Below are 23,606 nucleotides of genomic sequence, written 5' to 3'. Positions count from 1 at the left end.
AGATAGACTGTTTCTTATTTATTTTTATATACCTACTGTGACAGATAGTTCTGGATCCATTCTCCTCCTCTTTCTTCCTATCAGTCTCCAAGTACTATTTGAGGTGGTATATGTGCCTGTACACAGACTGCTTCTCGTTCCCATCTGCCTTCCTTTTTGCTACATGAAACGCAGATATCATGGTTGGAGTTCCCAGAGCCACCTTATAAGCATAAGGGTAAGAGCAACACTCCAGGGAGGTAGAAGGCAAAGTTAGAAGAAAAAGCTGACATCATAGAGCCCTAGGCTCCAGGTATTGTGAGAGAAATATAAATACTTGTTAAAGACACTATTTTTCAGGTGTTTGTTACTAGTACCTAAACACATTCCTTACTGATACACGTAGGTAATCAACAACTGTTCAATAAAGCACTGAAGGAATAAAATTTGCTAAAAATGAAATAAGCAATCAGAGGAGAGGTATTGGGGGGATGGGCAAAATGGGTGGACAGTGGGAGTCATGAGCTTCCAGTTACAAAATTAATAGGTCTTGGGGATACAAGGCATAGCACAGGGAGTAGTCAATGGTACTGTAACAGCCTTGTGTGGTGAAGATGGTAGCAACATTTGTGGGGCACACAGCATAATGGATAGATTTGCTGAATTACTACATTCTATAGCTGAAACTAATATAACATTGTGTGCCAACTATAATCAATAAAAAATGTTTTTCCACTAAAAAGATTTATGAAACTAAAAAAAAAAAAAAAGAAATAAGGAACTTGTACAGGACCATATATCCCCAAAACACATCAGAAATGCTCACTAATGTGGGTCTTTCCTCTGTTCCACATGAGAGGCCACAACATATCTTCTGGGGCTAGAAAGATAACGGTACGGCAGACAATGCCTCTCCCCACTCACACTACCAAGTTGATGCTCATGGAAAAGGCCCTACAGGGATCTCTGTTCAGTGGAATCAAGGATATAAAAGATCTGCATAAAGTCAGGAGAAAGACAGTCAGTCAACTGTCCAGAAATACTAACCAACACAAAAAGAGAGCTTAAATATAACAGAACTTCAATACTTTAAGTAATGCTGCCACCATGTGGCACTTATTCCCCTCCTTTAGAAATAAAATTTTATATAGAAAAAGATGATTGTTGGCCCGTGCATTAACTTTCTGAAATATAAAAACTATAGACATCTGTAGTTTTACATACTAGTCAGATTTTCTTAAGGTGAACTACGTTTAAGTGCGAGAGAGATGAAAGTTCTAGGGTGCACTGGTAACACTGCTCTGCCACTCCTCTCTGCCCAACCATGCCATCTGGGGTGAATTAGTGGATGCTACTATTTGGACCAAGATAGAAAAGGAACTGTAAATAATGCAGATATATATTCAAATCCAAAGCCTCTAAAATGCTTTCAGCCTTCTTCTAATTTGAGGAGAAATGTCAGAATACAATACACAGAAAATATAGGAAAGTTTCCATGCTATTCCAAACCCTCAGGAAGACCAACCGGGGAGGTTATCGTGTAAAAACCTGGATCAAGTATCTATCAAGAAAAGGAATTATATTACATTTAGTTGAAGGTTACAAGTTAAACTTAGCTGACAAGATATTTTTGAGCCCTTCAGAGGCCAGTCTTCAATGACAATATGATAATATCTTGCTTCACGAAGGGTGGGTCTATGTCCGTCCTCTTTATCAGAGCAGCACTGGTTTCTATGTTATGTTTCACACAAAGTAAGTGCTCAAGACACTTGCAAAACAAGCTTGTTTCTATCATACCCAATGTGATAATTTTATTCTCTAGCAAACATCTTTTGTTTTTCTAAGTTTTATTTATTTTGAGAGAGAGAGAGAGAGAGAGAGAGAGAGATAGGGGCAGAGAGAGGGAGAGAGAGAATCCCAAGCAGGATTCTGCACTGACAGCACAGAGCCCAACACAGGGCTTGAACTCACAAATGAGGAGATGATGACCTGAGCGAAAATCAGGAGTTGGATGCTTAACTGACTCAGCCATCCAGGTGTCCCTAGTAAACAAACATTTTTCTAAGATAACAGTTCTGCCACCTGCTTAGCAAAACTCTATTTTCCCTAAAATCATTAAAAATTGAACTCAAGCTCAAATTATTGTAAATTCTGAGTTAAAACAATTTTTTGACTGTATTTGCTACCATCTTTTTCTTAGTAACAACAGTTACCAACATTTGTCTAACACCTGTGTATCAGGGATTTAAAAATAACATATCATTTAATCTTCACAGAAGCTGCACAGAATATATTGCTCTTCCCATTTTTAAGTGGGAAACTTAAGACTCAGTAAAGCAAGTAATCATAGCTAGTAAGAGGGGGGCAGGATTTGAATCCAAAGATGTCAAGCTCCAAGGCCCATGTTCTTTTCATTCCTCAACACAGCTTCCTTTCCAAAGAGACCTTGGAAGGGCTCACGATGCAGAATGCAGGTAATCTCTCTCCTCTGAGACACATGCCCATCTTCCCTTGGCAACTATCTTCTATCCCAGTTAGAAGAGGCATTGGCTTCAACAGGAAGTGAGCTCTTAACGGCATAAATGTAAAACTTTTTTCATTTTGAATTCAACATTCAGTTTCACTTGTACAGATAGCCCTTTCACAAAAACTATCTACATTATTCAAAGAATGCTGATATAGGGGCACCTGGGTGGCTCAGTTGGTTAAGTGTCCGACTTCGGCTCAGGTCATGGGCTCACAGCTTGTGAGTTTGAACCCCGCGTCAGGCTCTGTGCTGACAGCTCAGAGCCTGGAGCCTGCTTCGGATTCTGTGTCTCCCTCTCTCTCTCTCTCTGCCTCTCCCCCCACTGACGCTCTCTCGCTCTCTCAAAAATAAACAAACATTAAAAAAAATTAAAAAAAAAAAAGAATGCTGATATAGGTACAATGATAAATTTTCTAGGGATAACTCAGCCACTAATTAGCAATGTGCAACTTTTCAATGTTGCTTTCCATCTCTGGGCTCAGTTTCTATGAAGTGGGTTGGGGGGGCTGGATCAGAAAATCCATCTTAAGTCCAAAATTCTATGTTTAATACCAAGTAGGTCTCTAAAGTTATATTTTAAAAACTATTCAGTATTTCAAATTAATCAGACTAGCAAAAAGAAAAAAGATAACTTATGAAAAAGATGACTTATGACATCACTAGACATTAGGAAACTCAAGTTTTTGTCAAGGCTCTGCTGTTTTTCTTTTGAATCACATTAAGCACTCACAGTGCATCGGACATTGGTTTAGGCATTTTTAATATAATGAGAATAAGGCATTTTTATACAATCAGGAGTCCTGACTCTTTTTTAATTTTTTTTTTTCAACGTTTATTTATTTTTGGGACAGAGAGAGACAGAGCATGAATGGGGAGGGGCAGAGAGAGAGGGAGACACAGAATCGGAAACAGGCTCCAGGCTCCGAGCCATCAGCCCAGAGCCTGACGCGGGGCTCGAACTCCCGGACCGCGAGATCATGACCTGGCTGAAGTCGGACGCTTAACCGACTGCGCCACCCAGGCGCCCCATGGAGTCCTGACTCTTATGATACCTCTATCAAACCCTAATCTAGGTGCCACTGTATCTATACTCTACAGATTTATTAAGGTCCCAAATAAGCTGACTTTAAGAAAGGGAGATTATGTTCAGTGGGCCTGACTTAATCAGGTGAGTCCTTTACAGAGTCTAGGCTCTTCCTGGCAAGCATGAGAGGGAGAGACTCCACATGAGTGAGACTGATTTGTGGCTTTGAAGATGGAAGGAGCCACGTACCAAGGAACGTTAGTCGTCTCTAGGAGTTCAGAGGGGCCCCTGGCTGGCAGCAAATAAGGAAATGGGCACTTCACTGTATCAGGGCAAAGAACTGAGTTTTGGTACAATCATGTCAATTAGGAAGAGGACTCTGAGCTCCAAATAAGAACAATGTCTGGCCAACATCTTGATTTTAACCTTGAGAGAGTGTGAGCAGAACCCAGCCATGTGATGCTCAGACTTTATTCTAAGGAACTGGCAATAATCTTCAAATAGCATAAAAGGGAATCATCTCTGGATAATATTCTGTGTGTCCCAGATTATGTGTATCCCACCACGACAGTAATGATGATGAAGATAGCTAACAGTTATTTCTTCCTAGGTACCAGATAACATTCTAAGATACACACACAGAGATGCACTCATTGTGTGAACGTGCATACCTTTAATCTTTCCAACAACCCTGTGAGGTAGGTATTATGCAGATTTTGAGTATGAGTCTATTGAACCTAGAAATGATATCTGATGTTGCAGCTCTGTCCCTCTATCTCGAGCACTCTGTACCACAGGCTTTCTGAAGTTGTAAAGGATTTATGAAAAGGTTCTCTCCTTTTGGTAGGTTTAGACTCCCTGCTTGGAGTCTTATTTGGAAATAGAACCCCAACTTACACAGAACCATGAAATTTTTTGTGCAACACCATTTACCATCTATCTGACCGTAGCTTGGGATGTTGCTGCTTAATGCACAATGAACCAATTATACACATGTAAAACAACAGTACTATGAAACAGGATGGCAGGCTGGCACATCAGTATCACTGGTACGCAGCATGAAAGGTCGGCTGGCAGATGGTAAAGCCAGCAAGGCAGGGGCCAGGTCAAGGATGCATGGACTTCATCCTGTGCATAGCAAATACCATCAAAGGGTTTTAAAAAGTGAAATGTCTGAGCACTCTGGTGGCACGGGAAACACTGGCTTTGACTAGACTGATGAAGCAGGCACACAAATCAGAAGGGATGGAGATTTATGAGTAACATCCAAAAGAAACAGTCACCGGGGCGCCTGGGTGGCGCAGTCAGTTAAGCGTCCGACTTCAGCCAGGTCACGATCTCGCGGTCTGTGAGTTCGAGCCCCGCGTCGGGCTCTGGGCTGATGGCTCGGAGCCTGGAGCCTGCTTCCGATTCTGTGTCTCCCTCTCTCTCTGCCCCTCCCCCGTTCATGCTCTGTCTCTCTCTGTCTCAAAAATAAATAAATGTTTAAAAAAAAAAAAAAAAGAACAAAAGAAACAGTCACTGAATGTGGGTCCTAACTGGGTCAGAACAACCAAGGATGAGTCTCATGCTTTAACCCGAGTGCTCTGGGTGGGTGCTGATGCTCCAACTGAGGGAAAAAAAAAAAAAAATAGAAAATGGATCTGGAAGACCTACACCCATCAGTCTTTAAAACCTTTTTTTCACTGTATCTCATGTTACGGATGAAAAAAGCTGAGATCAACAGATATGAAATACCCCAGAGCAGGCACCGGAACTTGAGCCCAAACCCCTGCTCCTTCTCTCCTTCTGCTCCTTCCATGAATGGCAATGCCTCCTAATGAGCTCTACTTTGTCTATGTTACGAACACATGAATGGAAATCAGAGATTTTAAAACCACAGAGTTCCCCTTCTGTATATTAACACACTAACAACTAGGGCAGCGTTTTTACAAAGTAAGGTTTAAATACTCACTTCAAATTCTTTCACAAAATAACGGGTTTCACCTTGAATAACTGGTCTGTGATCTAAAAGCCTTGAATGAATTTCTCCAAGGTCTATAAAGACAAAATGAAATTCAGAGTTAATCCACACTGGGGGGCACAATCTCTAGCGTGATTCACTCTTCCCGATTCCCACGAATACATGTAGGTTAAAATCTAGTTTAGACTGGATTTAGAGGAAATCATATCCACTGCCAGTAAATAGGTACAAGTACTTCTGAGAGCAATCTGGCAATATCTAATACAGCTTAGGACCTGCACACCTAGCAGTTCCATGCCTATGTATGTGCCCTGGAAAATCTCTTGCACAAATAAAAGACATTTATAAATGTTTACTACAATATGAGTATGATGTCAAAAGAAGAAAAAAAGCAAACAACCTAAACATACAATGGAATACTATAAATCAGCAAATAAAAATGAATACACTGGGGTGTCTGGGTGGTTCAGTCGGGTAAGCATCCAACTCTTGACTTCAGCTCAGGTCATGATCTCACAATTTGTGAGCTAGAGCCGCATGTCAGCACAGAGCCTGCATGGGATTCTCTCTTTCTCCCTCTCTGCCCCTTCCCCGTTCATGCTCTCTCAAAATAAATAAACTAGAAAATAACCCCAATACATTAAGGTTACATTTATTAACATGGATAAATCCCATAAATATAATGCTTAACAGAAAAGCCGGTTTCAGCAGAATAAAGGTATTTATCTAAACTTAAACAACATATAAAAGACACTTCATTTGGGGACACATACAGAAGCAATAAAAGTAGAAAGAAATGCATGAGAACGGTAAACAGCAAATCCAAAACAGTGGCTACCTTTAGAGAGGAGAGAGGACAACACAACTAGAGCAAGGTACCCAGTGGGCTTTGGGTGTTTATTAAGATGGGTAGAGTGTTCATTACAGGTCTCTACACTTTTTGACAAGTCTGAAAAAATTAAGGGAAACAGTTCCGAATTTTAACTGTTTTTGGTAAGTCATGCTATTCATTCTACTTTGTAACAATTATATTGTGCAAGGGGTAAACCTCAAAACTCCTAGAGGAAATTAAGTCTCCAAATAAGTAACATGCACCATTCATGTTCATTTACTGGTATAACCTGTTCCTCGAATCTTTTATTTTTGCAGACATGCAATGGGGCAAATTTCATTACTCTATTTAAGGAGTTATTAGGATACATCTTAGGAAGTATGCTAAATAAAAAAACGTAAACAGATACGTAACTTTTGCTTAAGTCCTTCAATGACTCATTACCCAGAACACTTCTACTAAGAAGGTAACAGGAGTTCATTTTGAAAAAAAGAAAAAGAAAAAGAAAAAGAGAAAGGAGAAAGGTCTATGCTTAGTTAAATTTGGGAAACACTAGATAAAATCAAGTTAGACAAGTTCCTTTACCTCAGATCTTCTGGGTTTTTGATCAAGCTTTTGTTGTTGAGGTAGAAATTCTCTGTATAGTCTGGATGTTAACCCCTTTTCTCATGGATGATTTGCATATATTTTCTCCCATTCCACGGGTTGTCTTTTTCATTGTTGATTGTATCCCTTCATACACAGTTTTACTCATATGAATTATTAATGCCCAAGCGAGGGTTGCACTATGCAGAAATTCATGGACCTTATTTGATTAAGAGAACCTATGTGGCAAATAATATCTGTTCACATTTCAACAAACACCAGTGTCTTTGAAACACAACTGTCTAACAGGCTGAAGTTCACACCTCGTAGTAGCCACACAGGGTCCTCCATATGCCTGGTTCCAGCCTCATCTCCCCTCATGTTGACAACTCTGAACGACTGGTGGTTTTCCAAACACATCGCGCTACCTCATGCATCCTTGCCACAGCTCGTGCTCTCGTCACCACCGGGAAACTTCCTGAATCCCTGCTCTTCCTTCCAAACCGCTGACATCACACTTCCTTGAAATTTTCATTTGTTCTATTCAGCTTCCTCCAAGGTTTCAAGGAGTGCTCCTATTTTATGCCTCCCAAAGCACCCGGGGCAATTACTTCTATCCTACTACTAACTTACTATATTGTCCTGAAATCATCTCTCTCCTCCAGTGAGTATCTCAGAGACAACAATATTTGTATTACCCACAGAGGATATGTGGGTTAACATGTATTTTTCTATATGATGAGAAGCTATTAGGCTTTGTTGATTTGGGGAGATCTTCTGCAGCCTGATAGAATTTAGGTGGCCTTTGGAGAGAGAATTCAATTCTGTTTAGAAATGGATAGTGATCACTTCTAAAACTGTGCCCCAAAATTTAAGATAGTAAAGACTTGGGGAGAACATACATGTTACTACAGAAATTAAGCCACTAAATATTTTTGTTGTAACATTACAACAACAAAGCAAGCATATAAAAATAATTCAGGAGTCCCAAGGACAAATTCTCTAAGTCTGATCATGTAAATGTAAGCTACAGAGTTTCACGTAAGTTCAACCCTAACCCTGCAAAGCATTCTTTTGTTGTTTGATATAGAAGATAAAATAATCTTTCATCCTCCAAAAGTTCACACTCTAACATGAGTGTTGGACAAATACCTCTTCACACAAAAGACAGAGAAAAATAAGCACTTTAATGGAAGATCAATATGCCATGTGGCTATGGAACATGGAGAAATATGGTCAATTGTAGAGCTCTCATGATCTAACAGAAGGAGTTTCTCCTCTGGCCCTGAATTTCCAGGCCTTTATTGTAATATCATAAGGAACAATTTACTGCAATTGTTTCTGATAACTCCCACGGCATCACCAAAGATGCTCTTCTTCCTTATCAGGTCTCAAAACCACTCCCTCTTTTTCATCCCTGCTTGCCTCACTAGGACTATTTGAACTAACTAGTCACTTTTCTCTATAACCCACTCCACACAGAGTCAGTTCTTGTCATTCCCAGTAGCAATGTTTACACAGTTGCCTCCAACACTAAACTAGCAAGCACTGAACTACTGGTCCTCCAGGAAATACAAAGTTGGGTTCCTGCAAGCTTCTGGTCACATTTTTTTGTCAAACCAAAATGCCACTTGTGTCACACAGGTTTGTTTTTTCAACATCCTTGTGAAACATGCCACTCTCAGTGTTTAAATTTTTTTTTAATATTTTATTTATTTTTGATAGAGACAGAGCACAAGTGGGGGAGGGGCAGAGAGAGGAGACACAGACTCGGAAGCAGGCTCCAGGCTCCGAGCTGTCAGCACAGAGCTCAACACGGGTCTTGAACCCACAAACCTCAAGATCATGACCTGAGCTGAAGTCGGATGCTCAACCGAATGAGCCACCTGGGCGCCCCAACTCTTAGTGTTTACCATCTGCTCTTCCAATAGAATCCTTTTCCGTGTATAACACTTACCAGGTATTCTTAAAGTTCTCCCACAGCCCCTTGACCTGCATAACCTACTTTACCTGCAAGCTGAACACTTTCATCCTGTACCACCTTTGAAAGTATGGCTAGCACTAGACAGAAGAGTTGAACGTTTTCCTGACCTTACACAACTGACCATAAATTTCTGTGGCTTTCAGCTTTACGACAATGCTGTCCACTATGCTCAGTCAATCATCTCAAGAATGCACAAATTTAGCTGCTTTCCCATCACTTCATCACACACTATGAATGTTGCTTTGGCACTTTCTGGAATGGCCGAACGCACAAATTGGTGAATCTCCTTCCTTACTGTGGACTGTTGACTAATTCACATTTATCTCACAGCAAACAGCACTGTAATTCATACCTGAAAGAAACTTGTCTTCTACAGTGTTTTCTCTGTAAGGCACACAACAGAATATGTATGTACTTAGGGAAAACTCAGCACTACACATTGGGGATCACTTGAAAAAGCAAAATCAGCAACAAAAGCACAAAAATGTGAAAAATATACTAAATAAAAAGCAAAAAGGACACATTTACGGTATGAGAGGTAAAACAAAAAGCAAAGGTTGCCTTGTTCAGCCTCAACTACAAATGTGCATGTAGAAAAACTCAAATTTTTCTCCCTTCTGTGCATGTGGGAATGACCATGAAAGCATCATCAACATTGATTTTGAAGTTACAAATTCATTTTAGCAATTAGGCAAATTCACAAATACCTAATCTACAAGATGAGGATCCACTGTTATCTGCCTGAGTGCTTTATTTAAAATACAAATCTGGGGCGCCTGGGTGGCTCAGTCGATTGAGTGTCCGACTTCGGCTCAGGTCATGATCTTGCAGTTCATGGGTTTGAGCCCCATGCTGGGCTCTGTGCTGACAGCTCAAAGCCTGCAGCCTGCTTCTGATTCTCCCTCTCTCTGCCCCTCCCCCACTCACACTCTGTCTCTCAAAAATAAATAAAACATTTTTAAAAAATTAAAAAAAAATACAAATCTAACCACATGATTCTCATACTTGCTGGTTAGTTTCCTAATTTAAGAAAAAGTCCAATCTAAGGCAAGAAGTCTTCTACTGTCTGATTTCCACCAAACTCCACCTCTCTGAGAGTCACTTTGTAGCAATAAATGTAATTTCCCAAACATGGCCATGCTGCTTGAGGCCTCCACACCTTTGCTCAGGCTGTTGCAAACTAAGTCCAAAATACCCTTGCCCTCTTTTCTTAATTGCTAACACTTTACTCTTCAGTAAAAAAAAGTTCAGGAAGCCCTTCCTATTTCCCACTTTTACCTCCTAACCCCCACCCATGGGCCACAAACCCTTGGGCCACAAACCCTTACAGACCCAGAGCATAAGCAGTGAAATCATTTATTTATTTCCTTTTCACTAATTCTCGCAATAAAATTCAACAATGATCTGTTCAGAACCAATGGTCTTCAAGTAAGGATGAACTAAAAATAGACTTTCAGAATGAAGAGTGAATGGTTCCATAAAAAAGCCAAGAAAATTCTAGACATATTTTTAATTAAAACTCACTTTTCGATTAACTTGAAAAAATTTACCCTGAATAATCTTTTTCTTTTTTTAAAAAAAGTAACACATGAAAGAAACAAAACAAAACTGTGTATGAAGGGATACAATCAACAATGAAAAAGACAACCCATGGAATGGGAGAAAATATATGCAAATCATCCATGAGAAAAGGGGTTAACATCCAGACTATACAGAGAATTTCTACCTCAACAACAAAAACTTGATCAAAAAATGGGTACAGGACTTCAACAGACATTTCTCCAAAGAACACATACAAATGGCCAATAAGCACATAAAAAGATGCTCAACATTACTAATCATTAGGAAAATGAAAATCAAAACTACAAGACACTACTTCATACCCATTAGGAGGGCCACTACCAAAGAACAGAAAAGAACAAGTGTTGGTGAGGATGTGGAGAAACTGGAACCCTTGTGCCCGGTGAGACTGTAAATAGTGCAGTCGCTAGGGAAGACAGTATGGTGATTGCTCAAAAAATTAAAAATAGAATTATCATTTGGTCCAGCAATTCCAGTTCTGGGCATATACTCGAAAGAACTGAAAGCAAGGGCTCAGTTACTTGTATACCTATGTTCACAGCAATATTCACAAAAACCAAAAGGTGGAAGTAACCCAAGGGTCCATCCACAGATGAATGGATACAGAAAATGTGGTATAGACATACAATGGAACATTATTCAGCTTTTAAAGGGAAGGAAATTCCATCACAGACTACAACGTGGATAAAGGACACGTTGAGGACATTATTCAAAGTGAGATAAGCCAGTCACAAAAGAGCAAATACTGTAAGATTTCATGTATATGAATTATCTAAAGCAGTCACACACACAGGCAGAAAGTAGAATGGTGGTTGCTAGGGATTGGAGGGAAGGGTCAGATGGGGAGTCAGTGTTTCATCCCTACAATGAGTTTCAGTTCGGGAGGATGAAAAGTTATGGAGATGGACGGTGGTGATGGATGCACAACAATTTGGATGTACTAATGGCACAACACTGTCCATTTAAAAATGGTTCAGATAAACTTTATATGTATTTCACCGCAATTTAAAACATTTTTAAGTAGCAGTTCACTTAGATTGCACATATAAACATTTATAATTTAGCCCTAACACCCACGCACCACTCTCAACACTCCTAATTAGACTTAAGAGACAACATGAAGTCTACAAATAGCCACAGCCAGCCGTGCTGGGGGCTGTCTACAATCTTGACAGACAAGGTTAAAATAGGCAGCAACCGAAGGATGTCATTCCCTGGGTGGTGCTGAAGGGCTCTGGAATCCTACGGGGGGAGGGGGGGGTGTTCAACACTGCAAGATGTTGGGACAGACAGGACCAGCACAGGGTTAAAAAAGGATGAGGATGAGAAAGTGCAGTATTTAACCGGCAAAGATCCTGCTACGGGAAAACAGGGTTGTTGTGAGCTTTGGGAATCAAACCTACTCAAGTTCAGTGAGAATCCAGGTTGTAACCTTCTCCCAGCGTAAAGCCGACAAACCAAATGGACATCTGTAGCTGTATATGGCGCTTTCATGTTTTAAGATGTTTTCGTATATGTTATCTAATTTACTCCTTGCATGACCCAGGAGCACACAGGGGCAGAGTAGGTAAAGCGGCCGAACCAAAGTCACCCAACTCCTAAACGACCTGACTGAGGGAGCAGACCCTTCTCGACCCCTAAGCCCGATGCTATATCTACGTGTTACAGCATAGTCAAGAAGCGGCGTCCAGAGAAGTTCTGCGCCCAAAGGTCCGGGGCTTGGGAAAGGGGAGAGGGGGCGGGCCTCAAGACTCACGTCCGCGGGTTTTTCGAAGTAGTAATAGGGGCTGAGTTGGCTGGTTGTTATTGGAAGGCACCTGGCGTGGGGAACCAAGCGGACTCCGGCCACGACCCCCCCTACCTCCCACGAACGCGAGGCCGCCCTGCAGCCGGGGGCGGGGGGGCCCAGGGAGCGGCCCGGGTCAGAGGGCGCCGCCCCGGAGGTGGAGCAGCGCCGGGATCCACCAGAGCGACAGCCCCACTACTCCGTACCCTTGATAATGAGGTGCGCTGGAGAGCCCGCGGTCCCCAGCGAGTCCTTTTTCTTGTCGCCGCCGCCCGGGGAGGCCTCACAACCCACAGGCGTCTCCGTCCCTCCGCCACTCATCGCGACCTGCTCCGCCCACCCGCCTCCGCGTTGCGCCTGCGCAGACCTGAACTGCCCGCCTTCCGGGCGCAGGCTTGAAGCGTCATCAAAGGGCATCGGGGAAGCTGAGTCCACTCAGCGGGCAACAAGTTGCGTTTGGGTAGCCAGAGTTGTAAACTTGAAGAAGCCGATGCCGCCATGCTGGGTTAGGGCAGATGCTGGCGGAATTGGAATTTGCCTGAAAATTAGAGTGAACGTCTGTTATTGCACCTTAAACTGGCTGGAATTTATTCTGGATTAGAGAGATTGAAAGAGAGAAGATACAGCCGCAGAATAATAGCAATATTAGTAGTAGTAGAAGTATATTATCTCTGTTATACCTGCCACCAATATTTTATAAAGCATTTTGACGTGCGTTGCCGCGTTTGATCATGGTAGCAACTCGGGGAAACGATTTTATCATTTCTTTATAACAAATGAAGAAATAGGGTTAAAGGTTAAGTAACTTGAGTCTAAGTCTAATCACTTAGCCTCATCCGTGCCGCTGTGAAGAAAAAACAAATTTGTTCTTGGCATTTGCGTTTGTGAAATATCAACCGGTTGGGTATTATATGGTCTAAGAGAAAATACATGTAATTATGAAAGAGAAAGATTTGCTGGGCTGCTTTGAATTGTGGTTATGAAGTGTCAGCTTTGGGGATGCATATATCTAATTGCTGCTCTTTGCTAAACTCCATAAAGTTCACCTTGCAGCCTCAACAAGTCTTTGTGCAGACAATGTGCAGCTTTGCAATGGCTCCTTCACCTCCTGTGTTCATCCAGTGGTTCTAGGAATCATCTCTATGTTTTCACTTGTCCCCCAGCCCCCCCCCCCTTTCTGTACAGTCCTTATTGTCAAGGGTCTTGCAGTCGAGTGCTGAAGAAACATAAACCAACATTTAAAATATAAATCCTACAAATAATAGCATGGAGGAAGGTGCAGCACATGTGGGACACCCCGGGGGGTGGGAGGTGGCCAGGAGAGACTTCCCAGAGGAGGCACCTATTTGTCCTCAGACCTGAAATGAAGAAATGTCAATCAGGGTATGTGAGAAGAAGATGGAACTTGTGGTTTTCTAGCAGAGGAAACAACAAGCCCAAACGCAGAGACATAAAATAGATGGATTAATATATGAAATGTACAGCTGGTTAATTCCAAGTTGTTGCCTCTGGTTTGTAACGTTTCTAGTCTCACTTTCATTTCCCTAGCTTTAGCATCAACCTCTAGAAAATATAATTATTTTTAAAGCCCTTCACTATTCTCCCCCCTTCTAGGTACTTTTCTTACTCAAGTTTTCTTCTCTACCTGCAAACCCAAATTTCCTCTCATAGCTTGTCTTCTTGTGTCTTTGAATAACTGGGGCTCCTGGGTGGCTCAATTGGTTAAGCATGCAACTTCGGCTCAGGTCATGACCTTGTGGTTCACAGGTTCGAGCCTCCCTTTGGGCTCTGTGCTGACAGCTCAGAGCCTGGAGTCTGCTTCTGATTCTGTCTCCCTTTCTGCTCCTCCTCCAATTTCCCTCTTTCTCTCTTTCTCAAGAAAATAAAGAAACATTTAGTGTCTTTGAATTACTGAAAAATCTGAAAAGGCTCACTATGGAAGGTTAATGCTTCTTCTACATTAATGTGGCTGTTACATATGCAGATCCTGGGTTCCATATTCAAAAGTTCTGTTTCAGTAGTTCTGGGGTAGCTCCTACCTCCCCTTACCCAACTGCCGATTGATTATGATTTAAGTGATAGAAGAATTCTAGGTGCAGTAGTTAAGACTTTAGAACCAGACCGAATTGGGTTGAAGCTCTGGCTCTGCCATTTGCCTGCAGTTCCTTCCCTGTCAAATGGCAATAAAATATCCATTTATGAGGTTGTGATGATTAAAAAAGATAATACCTATAAAGCACTTAGCACAATGCCTGGCACAAACCAAATGCTCAATAAATGTTATTATGATTACAATAACCTCCTTATCTCCTTTTAAAGCCTTGTATAATCTGTTCTCATTCTTACAATCCACCTGTATCACCACCACTAAAATATCTTGTACTTTTTTAGGACTTTACAATTTATAAAATGCTATCACAGACCATCTTCCCCATGTCTCTTAATCTTTTCATGAATCTAGTTGAGTTGGCTATTAAAATACCCATTTTGATGAGTAAACTGAGGTTCAGAGGATACGGTAGAGAGCCTCCAAAGATGACTGCAGTGATTCCTTCCCTCCCTGTGTACACATGCAACATGCTTCTCTCTTCCCCTCAAGACCTGGAGTTTGTTTCCTATCCCCTTGAATCTGGATTGGCTCTTTGACTTGCTTTGACGAATAGAACATGGTGGGAAAAAAAATGCTGTGCCGGTTGGGACCTTGAGACACGTGGTGGTTTCTACTTTTGCTCTCTTGTCAGCAAGTCCAGGGTCTCCTGCCCTGAGAACTGAGACAGCACATGTAAAGAAAGGCTGTGTGAGTGAGAACTAAGGCACCAAGCAGTCAGCACCAGGCCGCAGAAATATGAGGGAGCCATTCATGGTTCCTTCATCCCGACCATCAGCCTTTTGAATGCAGTTACACCATCTGCAGTGAAACTGATACCACCACATGAAGCCAGAAATCTGCCTGATCTGTATTGTGAGAAATAATGAATTCTGTGAGAAATAATACAATTTTGAGAAACAGTAAATAAATAAATAAATCCATTAAATTGTGTGTTTCAATTATGCCCTCCCTCTCATCGACAGGATTTAAGATGGCTTACAATGATCCGGGTACTCCCACAGGATGACATCACAGCTACCAAAGAGCGGAACCATGGACAGAGTCTTTAGATGACCAGGCTGGTGCATTACAATACAGCAAAGCCCAGTCAGCTAGGGGGTCTTTCTACTGTGCCATGGCTGTGCCGGGAATATTTCTGCTTCTTCCCTTTGAACGCTCCCTTCCTTACCCCTCCACCTATTCAACTCAGTAAACTTTATTTATGGTGTATAGTAAAGGATTTGGCTGATCTCTGTTACTGGTTCCTTGGAGATAACCTCTAAATCTTTGGAATATCTCACTTTAGATATTAACTTTGTTATTCATGGTGGCCTGAGTTTATGCTAGCAAGGTGACTCTCAAAGGCCCTTAGATGGTTTCAGGATGGGAGCTCAAAGACCACTGTGTGATTAGAGGGTTGGGGCTCTGAGCCATGTAATATCAGTCTGACCTCTGGGGGGAGGGGGGTGGGTCCTGGCAAGGGGGTTCAATCATGTGGCCAATGATTCAAGCATCCATGTCTAAGTAATGAAACCCAAATAAAACCTGTACAAGCCCTGGTGAGCTTCCTACTTGTCAATCTCCCCCTGATGTGCCTAGAGGGTGGGGTATACGGAGGATATAGAAGCTTCCTGTTGGGACCCTCCCAGGTCTCACCTTATGCATGTATTCCTTTGGCTAGTCCTGATTTGTATCCCTTACAACAGAACTACAATCCTAAGTACAGTACTTTCCTGAGTTCCAAGGACCATTCTAGTGAATTACTGCACCTGAGGGGATAGAGTGGGCACCTCCAAAATTTGTAGACAGCTAACATGGGTAGCTTGGGAACCTGGAGCTTGTGCCTGGTGTCTGAAGGGCAGTCTTGTACAGGATGGTGTCCTTTACCTGTGGGGTCTAAGCTAACTCTGGTAATCAGTGTCAGAATTGTGTTGCAATTGAACAGACACCTACGTGGCAACCATGGTTTGCCAGATAATGTTGTAAGTGCTCTACACATATTAATTCATTTAACTCTCATGTCAGTCTTTTGAAGCAGATACTGCTGTTATTATTACCATCTTACAGATGAGGAGGCTGAGGGACAGAGAGGTTAAATGACTGCCCAGTTTGCGTGTGGTAGAAACAACCTTGGTCTCTCTGCATGCATTTACATGGGTGAGTAGAGAGTGGGGAAGGGCTTCTCTTAGAAGCCATTTGACCTCTAAAAGGGCAGATGGACTGTAAACTTCATTCCAACACATTTAACAAGCATGTAGTGAGCACTTTCTATGTACCAAGTGAAGTGCTAGGAGCTGAGATATAGCGGTGAGCAAGACCGTTCAGCCTTTTCCTTCTCTCAGTGAGGGTACAATCTACCAGAGGGAACAATATTAAAATACTGTACAATTACTTTTCTGCAATTCTGTTTCTTATAATCTGTAGATACATGTTCCAGCTGTTTGATTGTATTGCTCTACATGCTACTGAGTTATGTTGTTCTCTGGGATGGTTAGATTCATAGCAAGGAGTCAGAGAAGAGTCACATTAGCAGTGTTGTTGCATCGGGAAACTTCAGCTAGGATTAGGGCTGCTTGGATCCTATGTCATCCTGCCAAAGGTCTGGTATTACCTCTTGCTGTCTGGCTTGATGAGATTTTTCTGTATTCTTAAATGAAACTTTGAGATAATTATGGATTCTCACACAGTTGTAAGAAATAATACAGAGAGATTCCTTGTACACTTCACCTAGTTTTCCTTCAATGGTAATGGTTTGCAAATGTTAATATCACAAACAGGATATTGACATTGATTCAATTCACCAATCTTTCAGGTTTCCCATTTTCTTATATTCATGGTGTGTGTGTGTGTGTGTGTGTGTGTGTGTGAGAGAGAGAGAGAGAGAGAGAGAGAGAGAGAGAGAGAGAGGCAGAGAGACAGAGGGAGAGAGACAGAGACAGAGAGAGAGAGACAGAGAGAGTGTGCGTGTATTTGGCTTTATACAATTTTGAAAATTTTTTAAAACTGTTTTTATTTCTTTTTGAAAGAGAGAGAGAGAGAGAGAGAGAGAGAGAGAGAGAGAGAGAGAGAGAATCTGAAGCAGGCTCCAGGCTCTGAGCTGTCAGCACAGAGCCCGATGAGGGCTCGAACCCACAAACTGTGAGATCATGACCTGAGCTGAAGTCGGATGCCTAACCAACTGAACCACTCAGGCGCCTCTGGCTCTATATAATTTTATCACAGTCAAGATAGTGAACAGTTTCAAAGCCATAAGGATAGCCCATGATGCCTTTTTGTAACCACAACCAACTTCCTCTCTGTCCCCATCCCAATCCCTGGCAACCTATAATATATCCTCCATTTCTAAAATTCTGTCTTTTTAAAAAATATTATATGCATGGAATCATACATTAAGTACTTCTGTGTTTTTAAGAGCAGGTATTATCACCTTCATATTTACATGATCCAAGATCATTTTCCAGAGGCTCAATATCAGACAGTTTCAGACCATATAAATACAAAGGGATTTTTCCAGTTATTGTGCTTTATGAGAGTTAAGATATCTAAATCATGGAAATAATGTTAATTTAATAGGAGTAAACTTCTGACTTCGGGGTAGTATTTGCTAAATCCATATTGAATCTTATGAAAATTAGAAAATAGAAATAAAATGAGCACTTAATTATATACATATTAAGAACAACACTGAAATTCATTCCTTGGTATAAGCCCATCCTTAGAGGCATCGCTGGGGGGTGGGGGGGACTTCCTAAATCTATTTTGCTTTTTATCATATCTATTTCACAAGATTTTCCTCTGGAACATTCTCTGTTGACATCACTGTTTATCCTCTTCTGTCTAACCTATTTTTGAGGAGGATGAAAACAATTAAAAATGGAAGAAACGAATAAAAGCAAAGGAGAAGGAAAGATTAGAGGGTCTTTTGACGTAAGATGGTAAATATTACTGCATCTCATGAAGTTTTGGGAATGCACCTGGCACAGCAGGCTTGAGAGGCCATTTGGTGGAAGCAGCATGCTGTGCTTTGATATCCACCGTCTTCCGGGGGACAGCCACTCCATAGTCCTGTACTGAATCTTGCTTGTTGCCCCTACGGATGCTTCTGGTGTAGATACATGGCTTGGAGTGCATGTGGTGCTTTACTGCAGAGCCACCACGAGAGGGACGTGCTCCTGTGATAGGGCCAATGGATCAGAACGTAGAGTGCTCTATCACCATGCTGGCCACACCTTCAGAAAATTCGACTCAGCCACGCCAAAGGACAAAAGCACCCATCGTTGAGTGACCAGGCTGCTCTATGCCTACTGTCACCCAATCTTTGGACAAGTGTCGTACCGGGGTCCTCGGGGTAGGGCCAACCACAACAGACCTCTTGAACCATGCAAACACAGATTGGGACCCAGAAACTTGTATAGAAGTCCTAGGTGATTTACCACACACGCTAAAGTCTGAGAACCACTGCTTTAGTGCAATGTCTATCGCGCATTCCCCAAACTTCTGACAAGGATAGTCAACTCTTAGATTCTTTTATCCAAGTGACAGGGCTCAAGTCAAATGCTGAAAACAGTTAGAAACTGCCAAGTGGATGAGGCCAACCAGAGGGTTAAAAATCTCTTAACTGACTTTAAGATAAGGGTGTGTGTGTTGTAGAAGGTCTGGAAAAATGAGGCAGCAGAGGAAGGACAGCCTATATGACATGAACAGACTAGTTCATGGACCGCACCAAAGAAACTTGGGACTTGGTAATCAGATGGCTGGAAGTTTGTGGTCTTGGTCAAAGCAAGCCTGTGGCTTTATTGTTTAGAGCTATGCCTTGTCAAATTAGTTGTGTGGCTACTGTATTTCAAGCTTAACTTGGATAGACAGGCCTGCCAGGCACGAATTTCTCAAGCAGATGATGTTAGGGAGGACAAAAATTACCCACTGCAAGACTGAGGGCAGATGACACTCAGCAGGAATGGCAAGCCAAATCTGCAGGATCCATAATACAATTGGCTAGCCCTAGGGACCCAGTCTCTTTGAAGTGGAAGAGACAGTACGAATGAACCATCACATTAACTCACCAGGCCGGAAAAGATGCAAAGCTTTCATTCTCCCCACAAAGAAATGAAAGTTTAAAAGATTAAAATATTCCTAAAGGAATCACGATAATGGAATCAGAAATCCTTGAGACGTAATGGTAAAACTAGCCAACATCTCAAATGCTCCTGACTTCCTGTCTACCTTCTTTTGGCCTCTCTCGTAAGTGAAAGATGAGTTTTGCTAGATTAGGTAGCAGTTGGAATTGGTTTTATTCACCACTAGTATTGGGAATAAAGGCAGAGCCTGCAGGAATGTGGGCTTCAGCAACAAGTAATCATTATTGCAAAATCAAATTCCCCATCTCATCTCTGATATGCCTGTATGTAACCCTAGAGCTGGGCTTCAAAGTGTTATAAATTCAGCATATAAGACATGGAGCAGTGGGATACAGAGCCCCTTGTGTACCTAAAAGCTCTGCCCAGCAAGAGAGATATATGATGGTAACTTTCTCCCCATTGCTTTTGCAATAAAATTCACCCAGAGCTCCAGGAAGTTAGAAATGTAATTCAGCTTCAATAAATCAAGACTAAAATTAAGATGGCCAGATATGTAGCAGCCTGCTCAGGTGTATGGAGAACTTGAAATTTAGTGCCCTGGTAATGGGTAGGGGCAGATTATCTAATTATGGAGAGAAAGAAGAAATATTGCTCTCTGGGGTAAAAAGCTAAATGCTCTAATCCATTAAACCACCACATCTCTGCCAAAGCTAGATTAATATCAAAGTTCAGGTAACATGACTTTTTTTTTTTTAAAGGAATGAAGTTAAATGAAAAAAATATATAAATGAAAAAGCTATACTTCACAATAATTCTAATTTGACTACTTGTCAAATAGTTGCATGTTCGATCTTACAGTGGGATGCACCTGTACCTGATTATAATAGAGTTCTATTCTTTCCCAATGATAGGTCTGCTTAAATTTTTATCAACATATCTTCAGGCTTTTCTGGAAGGACTTTTAGCAGGGCTCTCATATGATGCACTGGCAGGAGGTGATCTTCCTGTTCATTCTGTTCCTACCTTCCTGCTTTCATCCTTGCAGAAGACCTTATGAGCTTCTCACTGACTGCAGTTAACTATGGCTTCATATTTAGTTGGGTGGAGCCAATGGAGGACGTCCATTTAACAAGGAGTAAAAATGAGAATGTCCACATATCTGTTAAGAACCTCTGTTAAGTGCAATAATCTTATTTCTGAATTTGGATGAGGAGGGGGTGGAGTTTCAACCAGAAAGTCAGGTATGGATAGGTGATTAGGTCATTCTTGAAGCTCTGTTACATTTTCCTACCATACTGAGACAGCAGCTACTTGAGATTTACAACCACAGAACTGCACAAAATATTTCATGACATCTGGAAGCTTTGGATATAACTGTGCCTAAAGTCAGATGACCTTTAGAAATTGCCTCCAGTCCTACTATATCTGTGTGTTTTAAAACCAGTGTTCATTTTTAATGAATGAAAAATCCATGGATTCTTGACTGAAGAATGACCTTTCCCTATTTGAAATTTTTTATCTGTTCTTGAAAGTTGCATGTGGAATATGGAGACAGGGCCATCTGTCCACTCAGGGCAGTCAAATTAACCCCTGTAACAGACTATGGTGGCAGACTATGTCCTCTGACTCTGAAATTGTACAATTCCTGCTCATTCCAATGACAGTTTAAGTGAGGTGTTGGTTAGCATGTGGATTGGCCTATGCCCCAACCTAACTTAATATGAGATAATTTGAATGTGTAGTGTCTAGTAAAGAGTCTGCAACATAGTAGACATTCAGTAAATGGTACCTGATTGTTTTTATTTACTTTCCAACAATGTTGAGTGATGGCAGCCTCCCAAAGAAACTTTACATGCTGTTTCAGAAATTTGGTCATAGACCATTAGATTGTAAATGTAAGCACTAATGTCACTGTCATCCTCAGGAACTAGCAGTTTCTGATACATAGTAGGTGCTAGATAAATATTCGAGGGATTATCGAATGATCAGTGATGCAGGCTTCTGCGAATCAAAGAAAATGGTTGGAAAGGGGCATACACTCTTCAGAAGAAATAACATGCACAAAGATTGCCCCACTTTCTTTTAGAGGAGTCTCACTGATCTTTTAGAAAGCAAAACAAAACAAAATGAATAGTATGGTCCCTTTTTGGAACAGCTTGAAAGATGTAAGGACCACCAGAGATTTTTAAGTTGGTAAGTAATACGACAAATTCATGTTTTCCAAAATCATAAGATGCTCTGCCCAACTGTCTTCTCTCAGATGGACTCATGTTGCACAGGTGTCCCAGGGACAGCAGAAGGGAAAAGACTTAAGAATTAGATTAAGGATTTCACTTTATAAAATTGTAGGTTATGATTTTACAATTTCCCATAGATTGTACTGATCCCGTTCTGTGTGCTAGGCACTATACAATGTACTTTTTATACATTCTCATTGCAAATTAAACAATGAGATCAGAAATTTTCATCTCTATTTCATAAGAGGAATTTCATGTTCAGTGACTTATTCAGGGTCTTATATGGTGAGGCTGATACGTAATTCCATTCTTTTTTTTTTTTTTTAAGTTTATGTATTTATTTTTGAGAGAGAGAGGGAGACAGGGAATACCAATCAGGTTCTGCACTGTCAGCACAGAGCCTGATGTGGGGCTTGAACTCAAGAACCATGAGATCATGACCTGAGCCAAAAATCAAGAGTCAGACGTTTAACCAACTGAACCACCCAGGCTCCCCCTATGATTCCAGCCTTAGAGTAAACAAACAAAAAAAACCTTCACTGAGCTATAACTCACATATTACAAAGTTTACTCATTTTACCCACCTGAAGTGTACATATCTATGAGTTTAAGCATATTCAGAATGTGTAACTACCTCATTTATTCTTGAAGTTACTCATTTATTTTATCCAATGCTTAGGAGGGCAGCTTTTCCCCCTAAGGTTGGTAAAAACTGATTTCTCAAGTTGATTTAAGCAGAAACTTACTGGTCCACGGGTAAAGTAGTTTACAGGTTAAGTTTGAGCCAAACTTTTGTCTGAACCCCAGCTCGTTGATATTGATTGTGTGATCCTGGGTAAGTTCCTTGACAAATCTGTGCCTCAGTTTCATTAATTGCAAAAAAGAGAATAATCATTAAAGGAGTGAATTCACTTAAAGCACTTAGAAGTCTGCCTGCTACATACTAAATGCTCAAAAAGTGTTAGCTATTATTGTTATTAAAAGTACATTAATAGACCCTCCTGGTAACTCTTGAGTATTGTAGAATTCTGAAATAGCTTCTGAACCATGGAAATTGTGGTCAGTGAAAAGTACTTACTGTATTCTAATTGTTTGCAAATTGATGATCCAGGGAATGTCAACAATTTACTAATAAAATTTCTTTTACACTTTGGCACTCAGAAGGCATTTCCCCATTTAAACACTACTTCCTGTGACAGATACTAGCTGTCTGCCCAGTATCCTTTTTCACCCCTTCTTCTTGTCAGAGCACCAATTTTATTCTGGATGACAATGTGTGGGACAGAGAACTAGGTTTCCGGCCCTTTTCCCAGCTCAGATGGCCAGACATGTAAACAGATAGTGCTGAATAAAGCTTCCAGGGAAGGTCCTTCAGTTGATTCAGTTGGGAGAAGACGGTCTTTTTGCCCTTCCTTTCTTCCCCCTTCTCTGGTTCTTGATCATGGACCCTGATGTCTGGGGCTCTGGTAGCCATCTTGGACTGTAAATTGAGAGAAAGGAAACTACCTGTTGAGTACCGAGAAGCAGAAAGATGGCAGCTGCCTGCCTGATACCAACTGTGGACTGTGTGCATTCTTTCACATGAGAGGAAACAAACCACTTTCATGACGTTACTTGGTTTTTCTGCTACTTACAGCTGTACCTAACTGCAACTCACCCTTAGACTTTTCTTGGTCAGTACAAAATGGACTTAAAATAATACTATAGTCTTTCAACAAACATACGCTTAGCGTCTGTTGTTGTGTGCCAGTCATTATTTTGAGGGATGGATGTGTAAGGGAAGTCTCTGCTCTCAAGGAATTAACAGTCTGGCAGAAGAGAGACAGAATCCTAATGGTACCAGAATGTCAACTGCCAGAAGCAGGGGGAGGGGGAGGGGGGTCAGTCAGGATAGACCTGACTTTCAGGAGGACGAGACATAGTTGAATACTGAAGAGAGTA

At 41.3% G+C, this 23,606-nt stretch overlaps 2 protein-coding genes across 2 annotated transcripts in view; both read right to left on the bottom strand.

Moving 5' to 3' along the window:
- BLOC1S5 (biogenesis of lysosomal organelles complex 1 subunit 5) overlaps positions 1–12,618 on the bottom strand; it is a 45,217-nt gene extending 32,599 nt beyond the window's left edge. Inside the window, exons 1-2 of the mRNA XM_043590853.1 lie at positions 12,468–12,618; positions 5,485–5,567 (exon numbers count right to left, since the gene is read on the bottom strand). Of these exons, the coding sequence (XP_043446788.1) occupies positions 5,485–5,567; positions 12,468–12,582 (198 nt within the window). The 5' untranslated portion in view covers positions 12,583–12,618. The remainder of the gene's footprint in view (positions 1–5,484; positions 5,568–12,467) is intronic.
- Positions 5,484–23,606, bottom strand: part of EEF1E1 (eukaryotic translation elongation factor 1 epsilon 1) — a 42,019-nt gene continuing 23,896 nt past the window's right edge. The window contains exons 4-5 of the mRNA XM_043590855.1: positions 12,629–12,799; positions 5,484–5,567 (exon numbers count right to left, since the gene is read on the bottom strand). Coding sequence (XP_043446790.1) covers positions 12,668–12,799 — 132 coding nt within the window. The 3' untranslated portion in view covers positions 5,484–5,567; positions 12,629–12,667. The remainder of the gene's footprint in view (positions 5,568–12,628; positions 12,800–23,606) is intronic.

The sequence above is a fragment of the Prionailurus bengalensis genome, chromosome B2 (genome assembly GCF_016509475.1).
Source record: "Prionailurus bengalensis isolate Pbe53 chromosome B2, Fcat_Pben_1.1_paternal_pri, whole genome shotgun sequence".
In the NCBI taxonomy this organism is placed as follows: domain Eukaryota; kingdom Metazoa; phylum Chordata; class Mammalia; order Carnivora; family Felidae; genus Prionailurus; species Prionailurus bengalensis.
This window is presented reverse-complemented; position numbering and strand designations above follow the sequence as displayed.